Source organism: Syngnathus acus, chromosome 8, assembly GCF_901709675.1.
Source record: "Syngnathus acus chromosome 8, fSynAcu1.2, whole genome shotgun sequence".
Lineage (NCBI taxonomy): Eukaryota > Metazoa > Chordata > Actinopteri > Syngnathiformes > Syngnathidae > Syngnathus > Syngnathus acus.
In genome coordinates this window covers 4242096-4260698 of record NC_051093.1, presented here as the reverse complement: position 1 = coordinate 4260698, position 18603 = coordinate 4242096, and the positions used below count along the sequence as shown (strand labels likewise).

The following is an 18603-nucleotide window of genomic DNA, read 5'->3' as shown; positions in this document are numbered from 1 at the left end:
TAAAACTCAGCAAAAGCCAGCTTGTTATTTATGAAACACAGGGTCAGAGGTGATTTACTGAGCATTTTGATGACCTCTAGTGGCTATAAACAGCCTAACTCACCAGACACTTTATTAAGTACACTTGCACAGTAGCAAGTATCAAAGGCTCTTTAAAAATATCCCCATATTTTATGGATCTATTTTTTTCCCCTAAACATTCCCATGGCAGGAAACTACTACCAAGACTACGCAATATGTATTACTAATAATAGTAATAATAATTCATGTTTTACAATCATACTGACATGACAAGGATCAATTGCAAACTCGTAATTTTATTGATACCTCTATGTGAAAAGAAGATTATTGCTATTCTTTTTTTATTATTTGAAATGCGGACCCAGTCTCACATATGGGTCTGAAAGCGACAACGTGCGCCGACGTTAAAGCATCAGTCCATTTCCTCGCTGCTCCCACAAACTGGTTCGTCCTCGGTGATCACCCACACCTCATTGTGCCTCTCCCACATTGTCATGGGGCTGTAGCACACACACATGTCAAAAGCAAGACACAGGCTTCATTCCCAAAAAAGTATAAACACTTCTTAAAAATTAAACGTAATATACTAAAAAGTTAAACAGAATTATACTGTACTTAAGAAGTTATTTCGCAGACCACTAGAAGGCGTCCCACACAATTCAACCTCAATGTGTGACGTGATATACATATAAAAAAAATGACCTGTTATATCCGGCGCCGTAGTGGCAGTCGTCTTTGAAGCGAGCGCCGACCTTCATCAGGTCGTACATCAGGCCATCACTGTGATGACAGTCACTCAGCGAGTTCAACCACCCGCCGTAACTCCGAACGTACACGTTTACAGCCGGCATATCGTAGAAGAACACCTGCGGGCCGATGTCAGTCAAGCGGGGTGCGTAGTGACAATCGGACAAATGACAGCATCTATCCCAAAATGAGTTATTTTGTTAAACGACAAGACAACAGTTAGCTTAGATTCTTCTGTTTCATCTGCGTACGCCACAAATGATAATAGCAGTGAGCACATGCACCGATAGGGGCGCGTGAGGGGTCTCTAATATTTAAATTTTGTTCGATCGTAATACAATTACCTCGTAATCGGTTGGCATTGGAGGATAGGCCTGGTGCTCCATAGGCAGCAAGAAGCTAATTATGAATTCCTTTTCTTCCCAAAACCACTTCTTCATGCCTATCTTGATTAGAACTGGTGACGTCATTTCAATCTTTTGTCCTGGAGCATTGAGCACACAGAGCATTGAAGGTAATACAGCGGATAGAAAAAGTCTACACACCCCTGTTCCGATGACAGGATTTGTTTATAGTCAAGGCACCTTGACAAGGTGCAAGGAATTATAAATCTTCAATTCAAATCAAAGAGTTAGGAAAAGGCTACTGGAACATCTGGAATTAATTTATGTGTGGATAGACTTTTTATATTCACTGCAGTCAACATTTTGTCGATGATCTTTGTACAGGCAAGCACTTATATACGAGGTTTCGCACCATTCCTATTTTCGCCATCGATGTAGCGATAGAGCCGCATAAAGCCCTTCATACAGGCAATATCCATGGACCATGAGGACACTCTGGTTGACACCCACTTGGCAGCTTCGTAATGACGCACCTAGTGAAAGACACAGTCGGCATCCCACAGTGGACAACGTTTTGTTTTTATCCGTTAACATAGTAATAGTCACTCACCTCATATTTATCAGTCTTGCACATGACCTTGAACAGCATACATTGATTTGTCTCGGTCATGAATGAGAGGTCAGAGCAGTTCCTGTGACAACAAGGCACCGATGCTTGGTGTTTTTCTGCACAATTCTTCCCAAGAGAGGCTTTATAAAGTACAACATTTTAGAGTATCTGACTAAAACACTTTTACAAACATTTTTGTTAGTTTTTGGGGGAAGCTGGAACAGATTAATGTCACTTCCAGCCATTTCAATGGGGTGAGATGATTTGAGATACTAGATAATTGTTTTTGACCTAGGAGCGTGTTCACCTAATCACTTAAACTCGTATTGTTGTCGTATTACACTTCCCGTTCCAGATATTGCACAACTTTGGCAATATTATCTCTAAATGTCTTGAAAATATTCTTACCCGACTCTGGCCTCAGCTGTGAGCGCAAGCAGGCAGCCAACAAGTCCTGCAAGCAGAAACCTGGAATAAAACGATTAAAACAAAAAATATAGTTTTCACTTCGTTAGAACTCCGGTAATATCGAGAAATGCTTATTTATACTACGTAATGTGCGGTCCACTTACGACAAGAAGAATGCGTCTGAATACTTACATGGCGGAAGATAGTTTGGTGCGGTGGCGCAAAAGATCCCAAGACGAGTTATAAAAGGAAAAGTGGCCACACCCTGAAAGTCCAGACAATACAAGGGGGGGGGGGGGGGGGGGGGGGGGGGGGGGGAGCAAAACATGCGTGCTGTAAATAACACGTGACACCTGCTGAAATGCAACACGGCACAACATCATTGCCACTCATTGTACTTGCACACCATTCATCTATTAATTGACTGTCTTTTGTACAGTGATTATCACTAAGCTAGTAATGATGTCACATGCTTGGCACAATATGTTCACATTTTAGTTTATAATATTGAAGTACTGGCTTTCACTTAAAATTGTGTATGTTAAAGTAATAAACATTTTTCAGTCGTGTTTCAGTTGCAGGCATGATTTATGGTTATGGTGAGTATTTTAAAGGCAGGGAAAAAAATCAAAACCACATATGATGTGATAAGATAAGACAAGATTGGATAAGATAAGACGGTAACAAAAGATTAAGAAGTCAGCATGACATGACAAGACTAGACTGTGATAAGATGAGACAAGTCAGGTACCTGGCAAGACTGAATAGAAGTACACTGAATAAAATACGTCAAAGTAAAATAGATTGTTAAATTAGATTGCTGCAATTTGAGACATTTTATAACATTCAACTTCCGCTAATCCATGGCAGGTTTCTCCAAGCGGGATCTGTTCTTGACAAAACTTGTATTGAAGCTTTTGTGATACCTTTTTTTTGTGTTCACTCACAAAAACAACAAAACCCACGAGTGGGTTCCCACACTGGAACCTGATATTGCTTCTGTGAAGAAAATGATAAAAGAACATAAAGTTAAACTTGATTTTTATTTTGATTTGCCACAACACAGCCACTAAAGAATCAGTCAGTACTGCTGATTTTTTATCTTATTTAATCTTATGAGTGTGTCCGCACAGGATTGAGTTACACTTACTGGAACTCATTGTTACAACATAAAGAGAGGCCTAGTCGGTGATCCATTTCACCCGCTTTTGTCCAAAACCTTTTATGATCTTTAGCTTAGTGTACAGAACATTTGACAATACTTAGCCCCCCCTCCCTGCCCTTCATAAATGCCCCAAAGAGCCTCTTTGCACGCCATCATACTGAAAATAATAATGTAGTCCCCCATTCATCCTCTAGTGGTCGCAGGAGTAAACGCAAAATATGAAACGACCACATTTGTCCTTTCAGCTTTTATTTGAAACAAAACCAAACAGACTTACGTTTTGCTATTTAAGATTAAAACCTGTAAAACATTTGGGGCAAGTACCAAGTGCTGTAAACTATTTGCCTTTTATTCGTATATCACACCAGGGGGCGCTGTTTCAACATTGACGGTATAAGGTCGTCATTAGTCTTTTTTTTCCTCATAAAATCAACTTACGAACTTACAACTTAAATTTTTTAGTATGGGCCTAATATTAATTTGTACTTTTGTGTGGAACCATGGAGACATTCACTGCATTCATCTATTAATAACTGCTTAAAGAACCACTCAACAAAAACCGGTAGTTGTGTTTTCCAAAATTCTGCTAAAATTCCAAATGGCCTGCCCAGGAACAAATTTTCAAAAATACACAGATAACTCAAGATTTACTTGACTTTAATTTCCACAATTTATGGATGAGCAGGCACTCAAAGGGCCCAACTATATGTATACAAGCCATTACAAAGTCAAATTTCCATAACATGCCCCCTTTAACAAAAATGACTGCGATCTCTTCACCGCCATCTCCGGGTTACATTCAGTCAGTCGGTTTCTTGCCTACGATACTATTTTTAACATAACTGCACAACTTTGAGCCTCTTGTGGCGTCATGTGACGACAACACTGTGAAGCAAAATACTGCCAACTAAACGCGTTTACTGGTTTCTATTTACCCGAGAGACAGCACATGCACGTTCGCGCTCGCTGGAACTAAACGGACACTACGAGTACGGCCCGGAGTGAGCACGAAGCAAAAGCCTTTTGCGACACGGATTACTGTAATAGTATCAAGTTGACAAGCGTGACGTGGACACTCGTGCATTTGGTCGGATGAAAGGAAGGGACACCGAGGAGATAGTGACTGCTTTTTTTTTTTTTTTTTTGAGGCTCTTATTTTTGAAGGACGGAGCCAACATTCCATGCTGCAGAGGGAGGCGGGATGGGACGGAGTTGCTAGTGGAGACGTTAGCGGAGGCGCTAGCAGACGTTAAGGTCAGGATATGCAGTATTTGTGTATTGCGCTGGGCGGCTAAGACATGTCCACCTCCCTCTCGATGCCGACATATTTGAGGGCGTCCGCTTGGCTGTATCTGCGGGAGGAAGCCAAAAGCCGCAGTCAGAAGGCAAGAATCCAGGGAAACACCACAGCCTGTTTGGATTTTCGCTCACAATATTTGTGAGTTGTTTTTAACGCCACTCGCCTGTAGTCAAAGAAAAGCTCTTCTCCTTGCATGATGGCCCGCTTGGCAAAGATCCCGATGCGGTGGTCTCCGTTCACCATCACCACTGCAAACGTTAAACGGTGAACACTCGAAGTTGCTTTTAAAAGTCTATCTGGCTAAAGTGGATATAAAAAGTCTACACACCCCTGCAAGGTTTTTCTAATGAAAAGCGATTACCTTTGGCGTAGCAGTTGGGATTGACCGAGTGATTGGCAAAGCGGATTTTGTTCCCCTTCCTGGTGGCATCGACGACAAAGTCTGCAGAGAGAGAAGGCGTTAGGATGGCTTCAGGATGGCGATGTGACCGTCGCCAGACAGAATACTTACCGTTGTTCAGGTTGAAAAGGAAGCTGGACATGTATTTGTCGTAGATTCTTCCTCGTCGGTCGGCCTCGTCCTGCGAGATGAGCTGCGAGATGGAAACAGGAGATTTTTAAATCTTGCCTGGAATGGCGTGATGGTGCAGTTTTTGCGATTTTGCACTGTACTTTACCTCTCCACAATACTCTGAGATGAACTCGTTCTTCTGCACAGGCTCTTTGATGAAAGTGCCCCACCCGGCGACGTCTGACGGCGCCAACAGAAGGTGCTGTCAAATGTACAAATGTAAGTAGGCGTACCGCAAGGGTCCGACTCGAATCCACTGTAATTGTAACTGTAATTACCAAACATGTACCACAAAAGATTTTATTGAAGTGACCAAATAGCGTAGTGCGTGTTGCGACTACCTTTTTGAGGCCCCTTTGGATGCTGCAGTTCTTACACGAGACCCCTTTGCTGTCCCAGTGGTCGGCGGCGCCGCAGGTCATGCACAGGTCCGGGTCGCACTCCCTCACGGCCAGGTAGCAGGGACACTGCTTGGTGTTGCACTGGGTCTTGCACCTGCAGCCCGGGAAGCGGTTCTGGCCTGCAAAGCAGAGTTGGTAGGGAGTGACGAGGACCTCTGCTGGCAGAAATGCCCCATGACAAGTTTGCAGAAGCGGAAAGAAAAACGTCTGCCGTCTGGCTAATCGGAGCTGGATTGAAACGTTCCATCTGCGGCATTGTTTAGCCATAGCTGTCGGAACTGCGCTGCTGACATTGGAGCTGATGTTGTAAATCAGGCACGACGCCCGTCACGGCTCTTTGATTCCCCTCCAGGCCTTTTACAGCGCACAGTTGTAACTTCCTGTTTGGCCTCGATTAGCCCTGTGCTACGGGAAAAAGGCGGTGTGAGGGTCTGGCGTGGAAGGAAGGAGGGCGGTGGGCTGACTGAATCACAACACGTAGAATGTAGAAAAAGTAGGAACGACTTTTTTTGCTGCAGAAGAAGCTAATTTATTCTTACAAATGCAGCTGTGTGTCAAAAACTTACACTCGTGCTCACACTGGCAAAACTTCTCGCAGAAATTCTGGGTGATGACACACGGGCAGGTGCTGTCACATGGATGGTCCGGGTGGTCACATGGCTGGTAGTTGTACACCTGATTGGACGAGTTATCTGGAATGACACAGCACAGACAAGCAATCGGAAAGGGAAGTGGATAAAAATAGCTGTGCCGTGATGTGTCAGACGTACCTTTTTTTAGCTGGATCTTTGCCCATAACCTGCGTTGGAGGGACAAAAAAATATAACAGTTGAGTAGAATGATTTTATTGCGTCCGTAATTGATCACAAATAAGAGCGGCTGCTCGCTCGCCTGTGCTTCCTTTTCTTCTTCTGCGGCGAGATGCCTCCATCCACCAGGGGGACGTGATGGATGAGTGCCTCCTTCACCGCAAAAGCGTACACCTGGGAGACATTAAACCAAAACATAATGTCCAATCGTCTGTCTGTGTTGTCATATTGCGCAATCACGTCACCTTTTACCTCCTTGCAATTTTTAGTGCCAATGAGGCGGGCGATGGAGCAGAAGTTGTTGAAGTAGGTGCCGTGCAGCACCCGGAAAAGCGACTCCTCGGCGCCGCTCCACTCCACCGCGCAGCACGTCGGCTGCTCGGCTTCGTCGTCGGCCGGCCGTAGTTTGGTCGGGGTCTGGCAGCGCGAATTCCCCTCTGTAATACACGCGCACACGTTTGACTAGCACAGATTAACAAAAGCGCAAAACAGATGAATGACTTTGACTTTAAGCGCGGAGGCCACTATTTGACGTTCCGCAATAAAAACGTCACGGTACAAACGCACAACAGCATTGCGAATGTGCCGTACTGCTGCTTCTGCCACGCACGCGCGACCGTTGACTTTGTTTTGGAAACAACATAAGCGTTGTTCGCGCACTTGCACGCGCCGAATGTTGCTTGGCAACAAGCTGAAGGCAGCGATGCCGGAGCAGCGTGTTCTGTCGTCTTTATTAATCTGCTAAGCAATCTGTTTCCCACACGCACACACCAACCCGAAATGTGTGAGCGTCTGCTGAGGCCGCACGTGACTTCCAGAAAGAGAGTCCTCCGGTGAGGGGGGGGTTGACTTATTTGCCTCCCACTGTTCACCGCATGAAGATGTCAATAGGAATGAGTGGAAGGAAGTGTTTATGTTGGGGCCCAGGCATGCCAAAGTCTTGATTTGGCTTGGCCAGAATGCCAAGGACGGTCTAACTTGGAGGCTGTCATCCGCTGCCAAATGTCACTCTTCGAAAAGAGCTGCAGGGAGGGAGGGGGGAGCGGGAGGAGGGGAGCTTTTGGGGGCTTATGGTAAATGATGCTTCTTTCAGAGTCATGGGCTGACTCACGCAGCTATTAAAATAACTGCGTCTGCACCTGGTACTTTTAAGAGCCACGAGGGGGAGCCACAATTGCTGCCATAGATCCAAAACGGGTCAAAACAATTGGATTGTACCTGAGGATGATGTCGTTTCATGGTCGCTTTCTCCATCTTTGCTCTCTTCGGCAAAGCCCGACGGTCCAGGGCAACTCGCACTGGCGGGCCGCTGTTGCTGCTGTTGGTGCTGCTGTTGGTGCTGCTGTTGTTGCTGCTGTTGTTGCTGCTGTTGTTGCTGTTGCTGCTGTTGCTGCTGTTGCTGCCTGCGCTTCTTCCGGGACCTCCGCGAGCGCAACATGTTCTGATCCACAAACTCTTTAGCCCCTTTCTTCGCCAGAGAGGAGAGAAGTTAGCCATACGCAGCGGCAGAAAAGCTCGCGAGCGAACGACAGGCACCTGCAACAGGAAGCAGTCGGCGCCGCACGGATCTGTCTCCATTCGGATCTCTTTGCTCTTCCTCTTGTACACGTTTGGTGTTGCATGGAAAGCTAAACAAACAAGCGCACTTTTAGCATATTCGGACTTTTGTGTACTCTTAAAAAGTGCCAAGTCAGAACTAAAATCCCAAAATAACCAACCCATCTTACGGTGGAGGAAGCAATCGTATTTGAAGCATCGCCTGCAGAAGAGCGTGTGGAAGGAGTGCAGCGACTGCTCTCGCTGCACCGACTTTGCAAAGGGTCCGTCCAGGTTGGGGGTGCAGAGGGGGGGCAGCTTGACCAGGCTGGGAGGTTCCAGGAGGTCCTTGTACCTACAGAAACCAAAAAATAAATAGGTGAAAAGAGAAGAGAACCTTTCGAGTCCATTTGAGCCACTTTGCTTTGTTGTCGACCTCTTTCAGGATGCTACAAATGCTCTTTTGAGGAACCCAGCGCGGATGGGAGGGGGGGGGTTGTCATTATTACCTCCCTTCCCAAATGTTTGCCTCTTCGTGGCGAACACTAAGCAACGGCCCCATTCAGCATTGCGCCACCAAGATGGTCACCCCCCCCCCCTTACTTTTCCTTCAGCTCTTCTGTGGTGCCCTTGTACGGGAACATGGAGGCAATGGCGGTGAAGATCTTGTCGCTGGGGATCTTCTTGCTGCCAGACGGGTCCCGAACTGTGGGGACATTCTGTTAGTTATATATTTTTAAAGGTGATCTCATAGTGAGGAAAACTGCTCTGTGTTCAAACAGAAAGCAAGCGAGGGACACGTTGGCCGCATGTCCAGGCCAGGCGTGGCGCTGGCAGTGGCATGGTGACCGGACAAACAGTGGCGACCTTGTTGTGCCGCTCGCACGGGACAAAGTCTGTCGTTACGTCACGCGCTCGCTCACCCTCCACAGTGCTCCTCCTCTTCCTGCGGATGAACGGCGCTTTGGTCTCCTCTGAGCCCTCGCTCGAGCTGCGCCTCATCGCTCGTTCATCTTCCTTTTTTTCGGTCGCTGCCGTCGCCATCGCCGCTTCCTCCTCCTCCTCGTCCTCGTGGTCAGAGTACTGGCTCAAGGCCTCCACCAGTTCCTTAAAGATCTCGTCGCTCATGAAGCCCCCCTCTGGGAGGCGATAAGGCAATATGAGCAGAGTAGATGTCAAGGAATGGTGGCTTAAAAAAAGAAAAAACGCACCTCTGTCGCCATGGACGCCGTCGTAGTTGTCAATCAGTTCCTCCAGGAAGGCCTCGTCCTGTTCCAATACCTCGTCGCCCATGTAGGGAATGTTGTGCAGGAATGTCTCATCCTCCACCTATCACAAACCAAACATTCACAATTTGTATCGATTGAACAAAAAAAAAAGAATGGAACTATTTTTAGGAAGCAGTATCACGTGACCCGCTTTGCTTTTAATCCGTGTGAACCGAGCTTCGAAAATCTAGTCCACAATATTAGGTCCACCTACGCAATGTTGGAATAAAGCACTTTAATGGCTTCAGTGGGCGCAGGTGTACCTAATATTTTGACCTGGTGGGTTGGGCATCGTTTGTGTGCTCACCATAAAGTTGTGCTGCAAAGGCGACCAGGAGTACATGAAGGGAATTCCCGTCACTGTCGACAGAGGCGTCATGGCCACGGCCTGAACTTTGAACCCCGGGAAGCCCGACTCCACGGTACACATCTGCGAGAAGCATTTTTTAGTTCCAAACGGACAAATATTTTCAAACGTTTAGGTTCAATATCTTTTCTTACCTTCTTACTAGCCGCCGGGCCGGGGCCTGAGCACGACAAGGGCACCGACTGGATCCTCAGTTTGGACCATTCCTCATTGAGGATGCCGGTCTGTTTCTCGATCTTGACCCGGTTAGATACAAACACGGCCTGTGAACACAAAACGGAGCCAAAAGCAATATTTAAAAACACAGGCGGTGCAGAAAGGAATGCCGCAGTTAGCAAGCAGGGCATGACCCACCTTGACCTCCTCTGCTTTCTTGAGGCGCTTCAGCTGGCGGAGGCGCATGTACTCGGACCTGACCCGCCGACGCCACTCCAGCAGGCTGTGGGCGGGGCTGAGGTATAAGGGCGGTTGAGGTTTCGGGGTGGGCGGAGCAGCGACGGCCGGGGTAGGAGCTTCAGCAGAGTTTACCTCCATGGTTCTTGTATTGAAAGAAAATATACAGAAGAAATACGTCTGAACAGTTGAGGTTGATTGACAATTAGTGGTCATAATATTAGGTACACCTCCCTTGACATCTTTCTTCATTTTGACACTTATGGTGGTGTTAGTAAAATGTTTATATTGGCCAAATAGAAACAGACTGTTTCTGAAACATCTGGCAAAGAACGAGTTTCTGAAGAAACGACAACATCATTAACATTGTTCATTTGTTACATTGATAACAGACATCGTCCAACTGAAGATAAAATATTTGCATTCGTCCTGATCCTAATTGCGTCAACGCTGACCTTTTAACGCCTACTCTTGTCTGTGGGAAACAGCGCCCTCTTGTGACGGCAAAACAAACAAACGTGTCACTGGAGTAAAATAAGCCTTCGTGGCCATTTAAAAGGCTGCGAAGGGTTTAAAAGTCTTCTTGTCGCTGTAGGGCCGCTTGCTAAACAGTGCGCCAGGGCTGGCAAACGCTGGCTCGTTTCGTGCACGGACTTAACACGGCAGAAACACGCACAGTGGTCGCGAGTGGGCGTGCCTCGGTCAGAAGAAAAGTGCGTAGTGCTCCGTGCGTGCTTGTGTTCATGTGCCTCGCTTAAGTTGCGTGCGCGCTGAAGATGCGTGAAAACGAGCTGCGCAACATCCAACGTCTGCGTCACGCACACTCGCGCGTGGAATCCCCCCCCCCCCCAACCAACCCCTCTACCCGTCATCATCCATCGCAGTAATCGTCACATACCTTCAAATTCACGCGTGTTCGTCGAATGGATACTCCCAAGAGATGATCCCGTGAGGATTGGTAGCGCGCGCGTCCTCGTTTATGGGGGTGACGCAGACTCGGTGTCCGCATGACGACGGTTGAATGTCCGAGCGATCCCTCGGCGGCGGCTCTGCGGGGCCATGCTGCTGCTGCTGTGGGCTAACCTTGTTGTCGTGGGGTGGGGGTGTGGAGAGGGAGGGGGGGGGCGTCCACGGAGCTGCGCACTTGGCAGAGCAGCAGAGGCGTCAGTAGTAGCAGCAGCAGCAGCAGCAGCGGCGGTGACGTATTCGAGGGTCAGGGGAGGAGGATTTATGACTAAATTGTTTTGCGCCGTCTGGGGAATGGAGAAAGTGTCGTGCGTGGGGCAGCCAGCTCCTCCTCTAACGCCAGAGACTAATCGTAGACAGACACTCGGCAGAAATAGATCACATTTCAAAGTCACAAACACTACTTTCTTGCTGTGAAGCTGGCCATAAAGACTAGCTTAATGTGTGATTATTAGTAATCGATCAGAAAAGTTGGACGCGATCCAGCAGCTGCTTTTCGCAGTCGTCTAAACACTCAAATTATCGTTCTGCAATCCTCCTCTAGGGGGCGAGCGAGGCTACATGTAGCTTGTCGCGTCGAAGAACTTATTTCCGGCCAATGGTGCCTTCATGTACATCACGAGAATCGCCGTTTCTGTCTGAAAGGAGAAAAGCGATACATTCCAACGGGTTATTCTGTTTGGACGTGGCGTGTTTTCTGTACTTTAATGTTCTTACATGAAAAGAGTCATGCTGAAATAAAAACCAACACGTCTATTTCAAAAAGCAAAAATATTACCTGTGAAACGTATCTGTGCTCCAAAGCATTTTGGGGTCATTGAAGCATTGTGTATTCTAACCACCGAAACGTTACATTTTGCGTCCTTATTTTATTTTAAATTTCCCTCGTTTCATGGCATCTTACGTGAAAATTTGAATGTCGAGTTGTAGTCTTGGCTGTTACACAAGAGGGCGCCATTGAACCTCATTTAATGCCAAACGTGCACATCAGCGGGTCCCATATTCTTCCAAAGCTGGTCATCGCTTGTTGTGTTTGGAAGGTCATGCATTCCAGCTTACTAATTACACAGTGGGAAATTGAAGTCTTGGTGTGTTGATAATGAACTGTCAAACAAAAGCAAACACTCTTTGGAAGATAAGCTGTCAAGCATTGAGGCCTTATCGGGAGGAAGTTATGATTGTGCTTATTGTCAACTGGGCGTGTTGCTTTTGGTTCCTGCTGTTGAGAATCTGTTACATGTTTATGCAACATCCAAGAGAAACGGCGAGCATGTGGAGTTTAAGTACATTTGAATGATGACAGGCTAAACTGATCTTTCACTTCTTGAGGGAAAATCTCTCCGCTTTAAAGCAATATAAGGCGGACAATGCATATTTCTATTAGTCATTGGAGCAAATTGGCAGCGTCTTTAAATGAAATTTAAATCAGTGATGGAGACTGCATATTTGTAACATTTATTTAGTTGACAAACATAAAACATGCAAGCTAATTCATTAGTACTAAGTATGCATTTGTTTATGTATCGCAGATATACTGCAACCCTGTCCTGACTACTCAGCAAAATATGTCCAAGTTCACAACACATCAAGGTGAGATGAAAAGCGACTTTCAATTGTTATGACCAAGTGATGGAGCGGCTCTCTCTCTCTCTCTCTCTCAGATGAGAGCCCGGGATAGCGCTACATCACATCAGTAGCAGCGTCGACCTTAGCACGGGCTCTCTGTCCTCTTTGGCAGGAAAACCGCCCATCCTAGGAAACGTGGGCTTCCTGTTGTTTTATGGAGCCTTCCTGTTAAAGAAAGGGGGGGGGGGGTGAGCTATGTAACCCCCAGCTAGCCTCCAAGTGGGAGAAGGACACAGCACTGTTGGGCAACATGACATCCAGCAGGTTTCACCTAGTTTTTGCTGTCCGTTTTCTTCTCATGTGGGGTAAGTGAAGTACTTCAGGGCTCACCTCAGAGTAGGAATTCCCAGATGTCTTCACCTTAGAGGCCCTTTAATTGAATCTACTTGTACGTATTTCACGTTTTCATCCGTGTGTCATACGAGCTAAGTATTATTTATTTTATGAGATTGTTTTGCTTGTGAAATTTTACTACAGATGTTTAAAATAACAATTTGGCATTGTCGTAGCTGATGTTTTCTATTTGTTCCACCTTTTTGGAAGCACAGTAAAGAAGATGAAATTCAATTTATTTTCTTCCTTGAAACAGCCTCTCATAACCCAGTGAGTTGTCTGGTGGATGAAAAGTTGTCTGTGCAGTCAGCCACCACAGTAGGTAAGAACACGCTTGTTGTAAATAGATCAAATTAAGAACATCCTCATCCTCATTTGTATCCAAACGGAACTACCTGCCAACTTTCCATAGATCATCGCTGTCCAAAAAATGAAGCACTCTCTTTTCTAAATATTTTTATAGTATTTCGGAACATGTTTTTCGTATAACCCCGCTCACCAATCAAACCGTCGAACAAGCAGTCCTTGGCAGAGAAAACGTGACCTAGCACACGTCGTCCTCGAGATGTATTTTTTTATGTTACTCTCTTCTTTTCTTTACAGTGTATCAATCAACAGAAATGATGAACGTCGTTGCCAGTAAGTGTCATGTTGAATTCATAATTGCATAATTACGCCCACACCCACCCACGCTATCACATCCTAACATCGCCCGTCGTGTTTTGACTGACTGTGTGTGTCCACTCCGGTGGGGAATATTTGGCATCATATTCCTAAACTCAAAGAGCTGAGCGCTGTGGGAGATGATGACCTCGGCCAAGATTTGCTTGTGTGTGTGCGTGTTTGCTCCAATCCAACACAAACTCCCGGTGAGGTCTCCTCAGCTGAGACCTCGGCGAAAGGTTAACCGAAAGCGTGCCCCACCTGGTGCGACTTCCTCCATTTGTTCGTCATTGAGCCCCCTTGCTGCGCCGGACGGCGTGTTGTGAAACCGGTTTGCAAGAAGCGCCCCTTTGCTGTTCCTCATCATATGCTGCCCCCCCTCCTTCCCCCCTGCCAACTCCCCCGAGTCGTAGCTCCTCCTCTTAAGAAAAAACAGAAAAGACACTTCCTGATGTCATTACTAAATCAAAAAGTGCCTCGGCTAGCAGATGTCAAGAGAGGCCCCGTGAGCTGATTCTATGACATGTAAAATACCACGAAAAGTTTCCATCTGCTTTGTTATCATTTTGACAAACTGGTTCAGGGTCCCCAGAAAATATAAAAACGTTTTCCAAAGAGCCCAAACGGGTGTAGGTACCGTAAGGTTTTGGATAAAAATGCAAGATACTACAAACAGTAACCGCTTTGGTGTCCTCCAGGGACCAGAAGTTAGCCCACTAACAAATTATATAATCATGCAGTGTAGTCATCAGACATGATTAGTTGTTATCAGACATGATTATTGGAGTCGCTGTGCTTTTACGAGCGCCGAAACCCGGATCGTATGACGAGCAGTCATTTGCCGGTCATCATACCCAGAAGAAGGCCTGGAAGCACATCAAGCTCGCTCGCTTGCTCGCCTCGCACGTGTTAGTTTGTCTTTCATTTGGTTCCACTGAAGCCAAATATCGATCTACGCCGCTTGCACACTCGTGATTCCCATCAAGCCACTGAGAAGCTCTAAATGTTTGCTTATGTTTCCTATTTGGCAGAGGCAGCCCGAGAAAGAAAAAAAAAAAAAAAAAGGCAAATAAATCACATGCTGTGAGACTGGCCAGGCCTTCCACTGTGAGAAACTAAAAAGCAGAACAAGAGTTGAGGAGTAAAGGGTTTTCAGATGTGAGTCCAGCCCAGCTCGCTCGCTTTGGGTGTGCTCCCTTCTTTTTTATTTGGGGGAGAATGGAGAGGACACTCTCTGTTGCCTCCACCCCCTCCAGAAGGCAGAACCGTCCCAGGGAAGCGCCAGTCGGAGACGGGAAGAGCCGCCGAGCCGCCTTGGCCGTGGGGCTGATCTGAGGGGAACATCTGGCGAGGCGGGCGGGCGAGCTCTCCGTCGGACATCTGCTGGCGAGGGTTTTACACCGCGTCGCTCTCGTCCTGACGCCGCTTCCTGTTATGCCTCGCTGTGCCTCGGCGTCTTCGTGCGGGAGGAGACACCCCGATTCATTTATTCTGACATGAAGGGAGCGCTTGGCTTGATTGCGGTGTTGCTCTCCTTTCTCCACGGTGAGTGTGTGAGTACGTGTGTGTGTGTGCGCGCGCTTTTTCCAGCTGCAGATGGTTTCCCGTGGAACACACGGAGCTGCATTCATGGACACATAACACTTTTTTTTCAAAGACCTTGTATTGCATGCATGCCATTCAAACTTTTAATCTCAACTGTATCTCCTCCAGATGGCACCTTTGGAGACACCGCCTCACCAATTGGTATGTTGAACAATAATTTCATTAGGTACACCTGTACAATTTAATATGTCCCTATTCAAAACACAATAAGGGTTAGCGATCAAATAACCCCATCAGCACCAATACGATATATCGAAAAGTGCTCCGATACTAAGACATCAATATTTACAATCTTGGCATATATCTTCAGACCACGGCCAGATTAAGCCTCTTACATTTTTCAAAAACTACCACATCTTGATACAAACTACTAAGAATGAACAATAAACAGCGGATAAAAAAAAAAAAAAAATCTGAATATGTGATGTGAATAATCTGTCCGGTGTGTGTATGATTTGAACCTTTCCAAACGCTTCCTTGCAGCTTGTGTGAAAAACCCACCGAGTTGTATGAACTTTTACGCTGTGTGCCATAAATCTTACAACGGAGCCACCATGGACTGCCTGTACAATCTCCTGGACCACAACTGCTTCTGCAACTTCAACGAGGCCATGGCGGCCATGAACGCCACCGACTGGTGCGCTTGGGGCAACGTAAGCGGGTAAGTCCACTTGGAGTGCTTCTCGAGCGTATTCTGAAGTCGTGATGACGAGCCGCCGCCTCTTGACAGGCTGTACAGCAACTTGAGCCACTGCACTGAGAACATCTCCGACTGCTTGGGCATTCCGTGGCCCAACCCTATGGTGGAGGAGACATTTGTGGAAATCCACCACAAGTTTTTCAAGGACTGCCACATGGAAGAGCTCAGTGACCCGCCACCGCCCATCATCTTTGCCCTGGTGATCACGCCGATCCTCCTCATCCCCGTCATGGTCAGTCTGGTGGTCCTCAAGACCAAGAATGGAGATGGCAGCTCCTGATTGTGATTTATAGGCAGGAGCCACTAAAGGCAGAACGTCACGGGAGATTTAGAATACCATAGGTGCATTTCAACTAAAAGGTACCTGCTCGCGTTATTCAAGATTCAAATGGCCCATTGTTATTTACATAGCACTGGAGTCCATTTGACGCAGGAAGAAGAATTTACCTTCTAGTTTCTCCTTAACTTATTTGGCTTGCCATTTACCAAGCTTATGTTTTTGCTAGCCCCAACACACGGATGCCAAAAGTGATACATCACAGCGCGTTTCCACAAACAAATCGTACCAAACTGTGCTACTCTGTGAAAATTGAATTCATGACAAGACCTTCAGAGGAGGGGTCGCACATAATATGAACCAAATGTCGACGAACACGTTTTTAGTACATTATGTGTGATGATGATGACAAAGGCCCCTGGGCTTGCTGGGTTGACCTCCATTTTAGGAGTTTTTTTTTTTTTAAATATTGGGTGGCACAGGTAGCTCTCCATGATATGGGTTGAGCAGGATGGGATGCTAGAGATGATGGAATGCGATTGTTAGGAGAAGGAGCCTTCTTTCCTCCCATTGTCTCCTTTGAAAACACAATCTTCATCATCCTAGGCAGATCCAATTCATATTTGACTTAATTTCTCAGACAAGAAGCAAAAGATAAAAATTACGTTTCGCTTTGTTCCAGTGACGAGGGAAAGCTCTTTTTAGTGCGTTCAGACTTAGTTCCTATTTATGTGGATTTTTTTTTTCTCTGTGTATTTTCTGGACTTCCTGTAACATCTGAAGGGAAACTATACAATGTACTGTATTGTAATTAAAAACACATTTTATACAGATCTAAGATTGCTTGTCAATTGTGATTTATGTAATGAAAGTTTAACTACAACATTGGATAAACAAACGAGGAAGAAAAATCTGTAGCTGGACTTGTTGTTTCCATCTGCTACACTACTGAAATATTATTTCACTTGTGACATTATCTTTGTTTATTATTTGAAACATTGCATTTAAAATACTAAAATATTGAAAAATGCATAAAAGAGAGTAACTGGCTATAAAAACATTGCTGACACTCCTGATTACACCCCCATTTGGCAAAACACTGCAGGGAGGGCCCAGTTTGTCCATATCGTGTGTGTGTTTGTGTGATAGAAAGTGTGTGAGGTGACCTCCTTCCTCTCTGGATGTGTGGGGTCATCGTCGTCTCCACCCCGTTCCAAAAGAAAACCCCACCTCAAGTCTGTTGCTGCTTTCTGACGTCATCGGGGCGCAAGCCTCCATTATCGTTGCCCGCCTCCCATTACATTTTGTTTCTCTCAACAATACATACAGCCATGCTGTCACCTTGTTTTAGGGTGAAGTGAGCAGACACTGCCCTCTTGTGGTGGATAAATGAATAACAGGTACAATTAAACAAACCATGACTGCTCTCAAACACCAACTATATTGAAATGTACGACCGAGTATTTGGTAGTTGTTGATGTGTCCCAGCACGATTGCCCCTCCCGTGTATTTTGGATGAACTCAAAAGTTGTTATTATTAAGTTTTACACAATATTGCAAGAGCGCAGCTTAGTGATGTGCGTTACAGTTCTTTTAAGTGAACTGAATCTTAAGAATCAAATCTCTCAAAACATTCGTTCAAACGCATCGTTCAACGAATCGTCCCCCCCACCACACACACACACAATGGCAACAGTCACTCGCTCGGTCGTGAACGGGAAATTGCGTCACTGACGCGTTCGTGAACGGGAAATTACTTCACTGACTCGTAAAGTCCCTCCTCCGTCTATCACTCGCTGCTGATTGGTCGTTCGCGAAGATTCACGCGTGAGTGACAGACAGTAGTGCTGCTATCTCAGCCGTCACACGTTATGCTGACATTGATGTATGGTTTGGCACGCTTGTAGATGATGGTGTTATTATACCGAATGTGTTTGAGTAAAAGGATGAACGGAAAAAAACCTTATGCAGTTGTTTTCAGGTTAGCTACCTAAATGTTGTATAGAGAACGTGATGTACCAGAGACAAATTCCTTGTTTGGCATGCTCAAACTTGGCAAATAAAAATTGATTTGATTTGAAAGTGAAAAGTGCCACACCCACCCTCACCTCCTGATTGGCTGTTTGATCTGTGACGTCACACCGACACTCCGTTAGGTACGCGGCGATTTTCAGGTGTCCCCCACCTCCTGATAGGCTGGTTGATCTGTGACGTCACATGGACACTCCATTAGGTACGCCGCCATTTTCAGGTGTACCTAATAACCGGCCACTTCATTAGGGAAAAATCATGGCCAAAGCTGAACTGAAAGTGAAAAGTGCCACACCCGCCCTCACCCCCACTTTCTGATTGGCTGTTTGATCTGTGACGTCACTTGGACACTCCATTAGGTACACTGCCATTTTCAAGTGTACCTAATAACAGGCCACTTTATTAGGGAAATATCATGGTCAAAGGTCACAGGTGTCAAGCTCTAGTCCTCGGGGCCGCGTT

General features: G+C 46.1%; 3 protein-coding genes across 9 annotated transcripts; 1 reads left to right on the top strand and 2 right to left on the bottom strand.

Moving 5' to 3' along the window:
• Positions 1-297: 297 nt before the first annotated feature.
• soul5 (heme-binding protein soul5) lies at positions 298-2422 on the bottom strand. The gene is made up of 7 exons (XM_037257424.1): positions 2323-2422; positions 2131-2190; positions 1723-1804; positions 1525-1645; positions 1113-1252; positions 724-887; positions 298-521 (listed from the first exon to the last, which is right to left on the bottom strand). Coding segments are annotated over exons 1-7 (657 nt in total). The 5' UTR covers positions 2325-2422; the 3' UTR covers positions 298-433.
• Positions 2423-3935: 1513 nt separating this feature from the next.
• Positions 3936-11389, bottom strand: ezh1 (enhancer of zeste 1 polycomb repressive complex 2 subunit). Of its 5 annotated transcripts, none has more exons than XM_037257414.1 (20): positions 10839-11389; positions 9902-10085; positions 9682-9810; positions 9488-9610; positions 8836-9241; positions 8516-8618; positions 8104-8267; positions 7913-8004; positions 7749-7844; positions 7595-7712; positions 6629-6813; positions 6459-6550; positions 6338-6366; positions 6134-6259; positions 5508-5686; positions 5273-5368; positions 5107-5188; positions 4957-5037; positions 4759-4843; positions 3936-4647 (listed from the first exon to the last, which is right to left on the bottom strand). In XM_037257414.1, exons 2-20 carry the CDS (start codon positions 10079-10081, stop codon positions 4587-4589), a joined length of 2427 nt encoding a protein of 808 aa, XP_037113309.1. In that variant the 5' UTR covers positions 10082-10085; positions 10839-11389; the 3' UTR covers positions 3936-4586. The 5 variants fall into 5 exon arrangements, with proteins under 5 accessions (XP_037113309.1, XP_037113312.1, XP_037113313.1 ...); XM_037257417.1 differs by having other exon boundaries at positions 7595-7718; positions 7764-7844; XM_037257418.1 differs by having other exon boundaries at positions 7595-7844; positions 8095-8267; positions 8836-9051; positions 9124-9241; positions 10839-11385.
• A 981-nt stretch (positions 11390-12370) lies between these two features.
• Positions 12371-17033, top strand: ramp2 (receptor (G protein-coupled) activity modifying protein 2). Of its 3 annotated transcripts, XM_037257425.1 has the most exons (7): positions 12371-12496; positions 12645-12837; positions 13122-13187; positions 13469-13504; positions 15242-15274; positions 15617-15794; positions 15864-17033. In XM_037257425.1, the coding sequence occupies exons 2-7, from the start codon at positions 12783-12785 to the stop codon at positions 16111-16113; spliced, it is 618 nt and encodes a 205-aa protein (XP_037113320.1). In that variant the 5' UTR covers positions 12371-12496; positions 12645-12782; the 3' UTR covers positions 16114-17033. The 3 variants fall into 3 exon arrangements, with proteins under 3 accessions (XP_037113320.1, XP_037113321.1, XP_037113322.1); XM_037257426.1 differs by lacking the exon at positions 12371-12496 and having other exon boundaries at positions 12626-12837; XM_037257427.1 differs by lacking the exons at positions 12371-12496; positions 12645-12837; positions 13122-13187; positions 13469-13504 and adding an exon at positions 13544-15073.
• The last annotated feature ends 1570 nt before the right edge of the window (positions 17034-18603 follow it).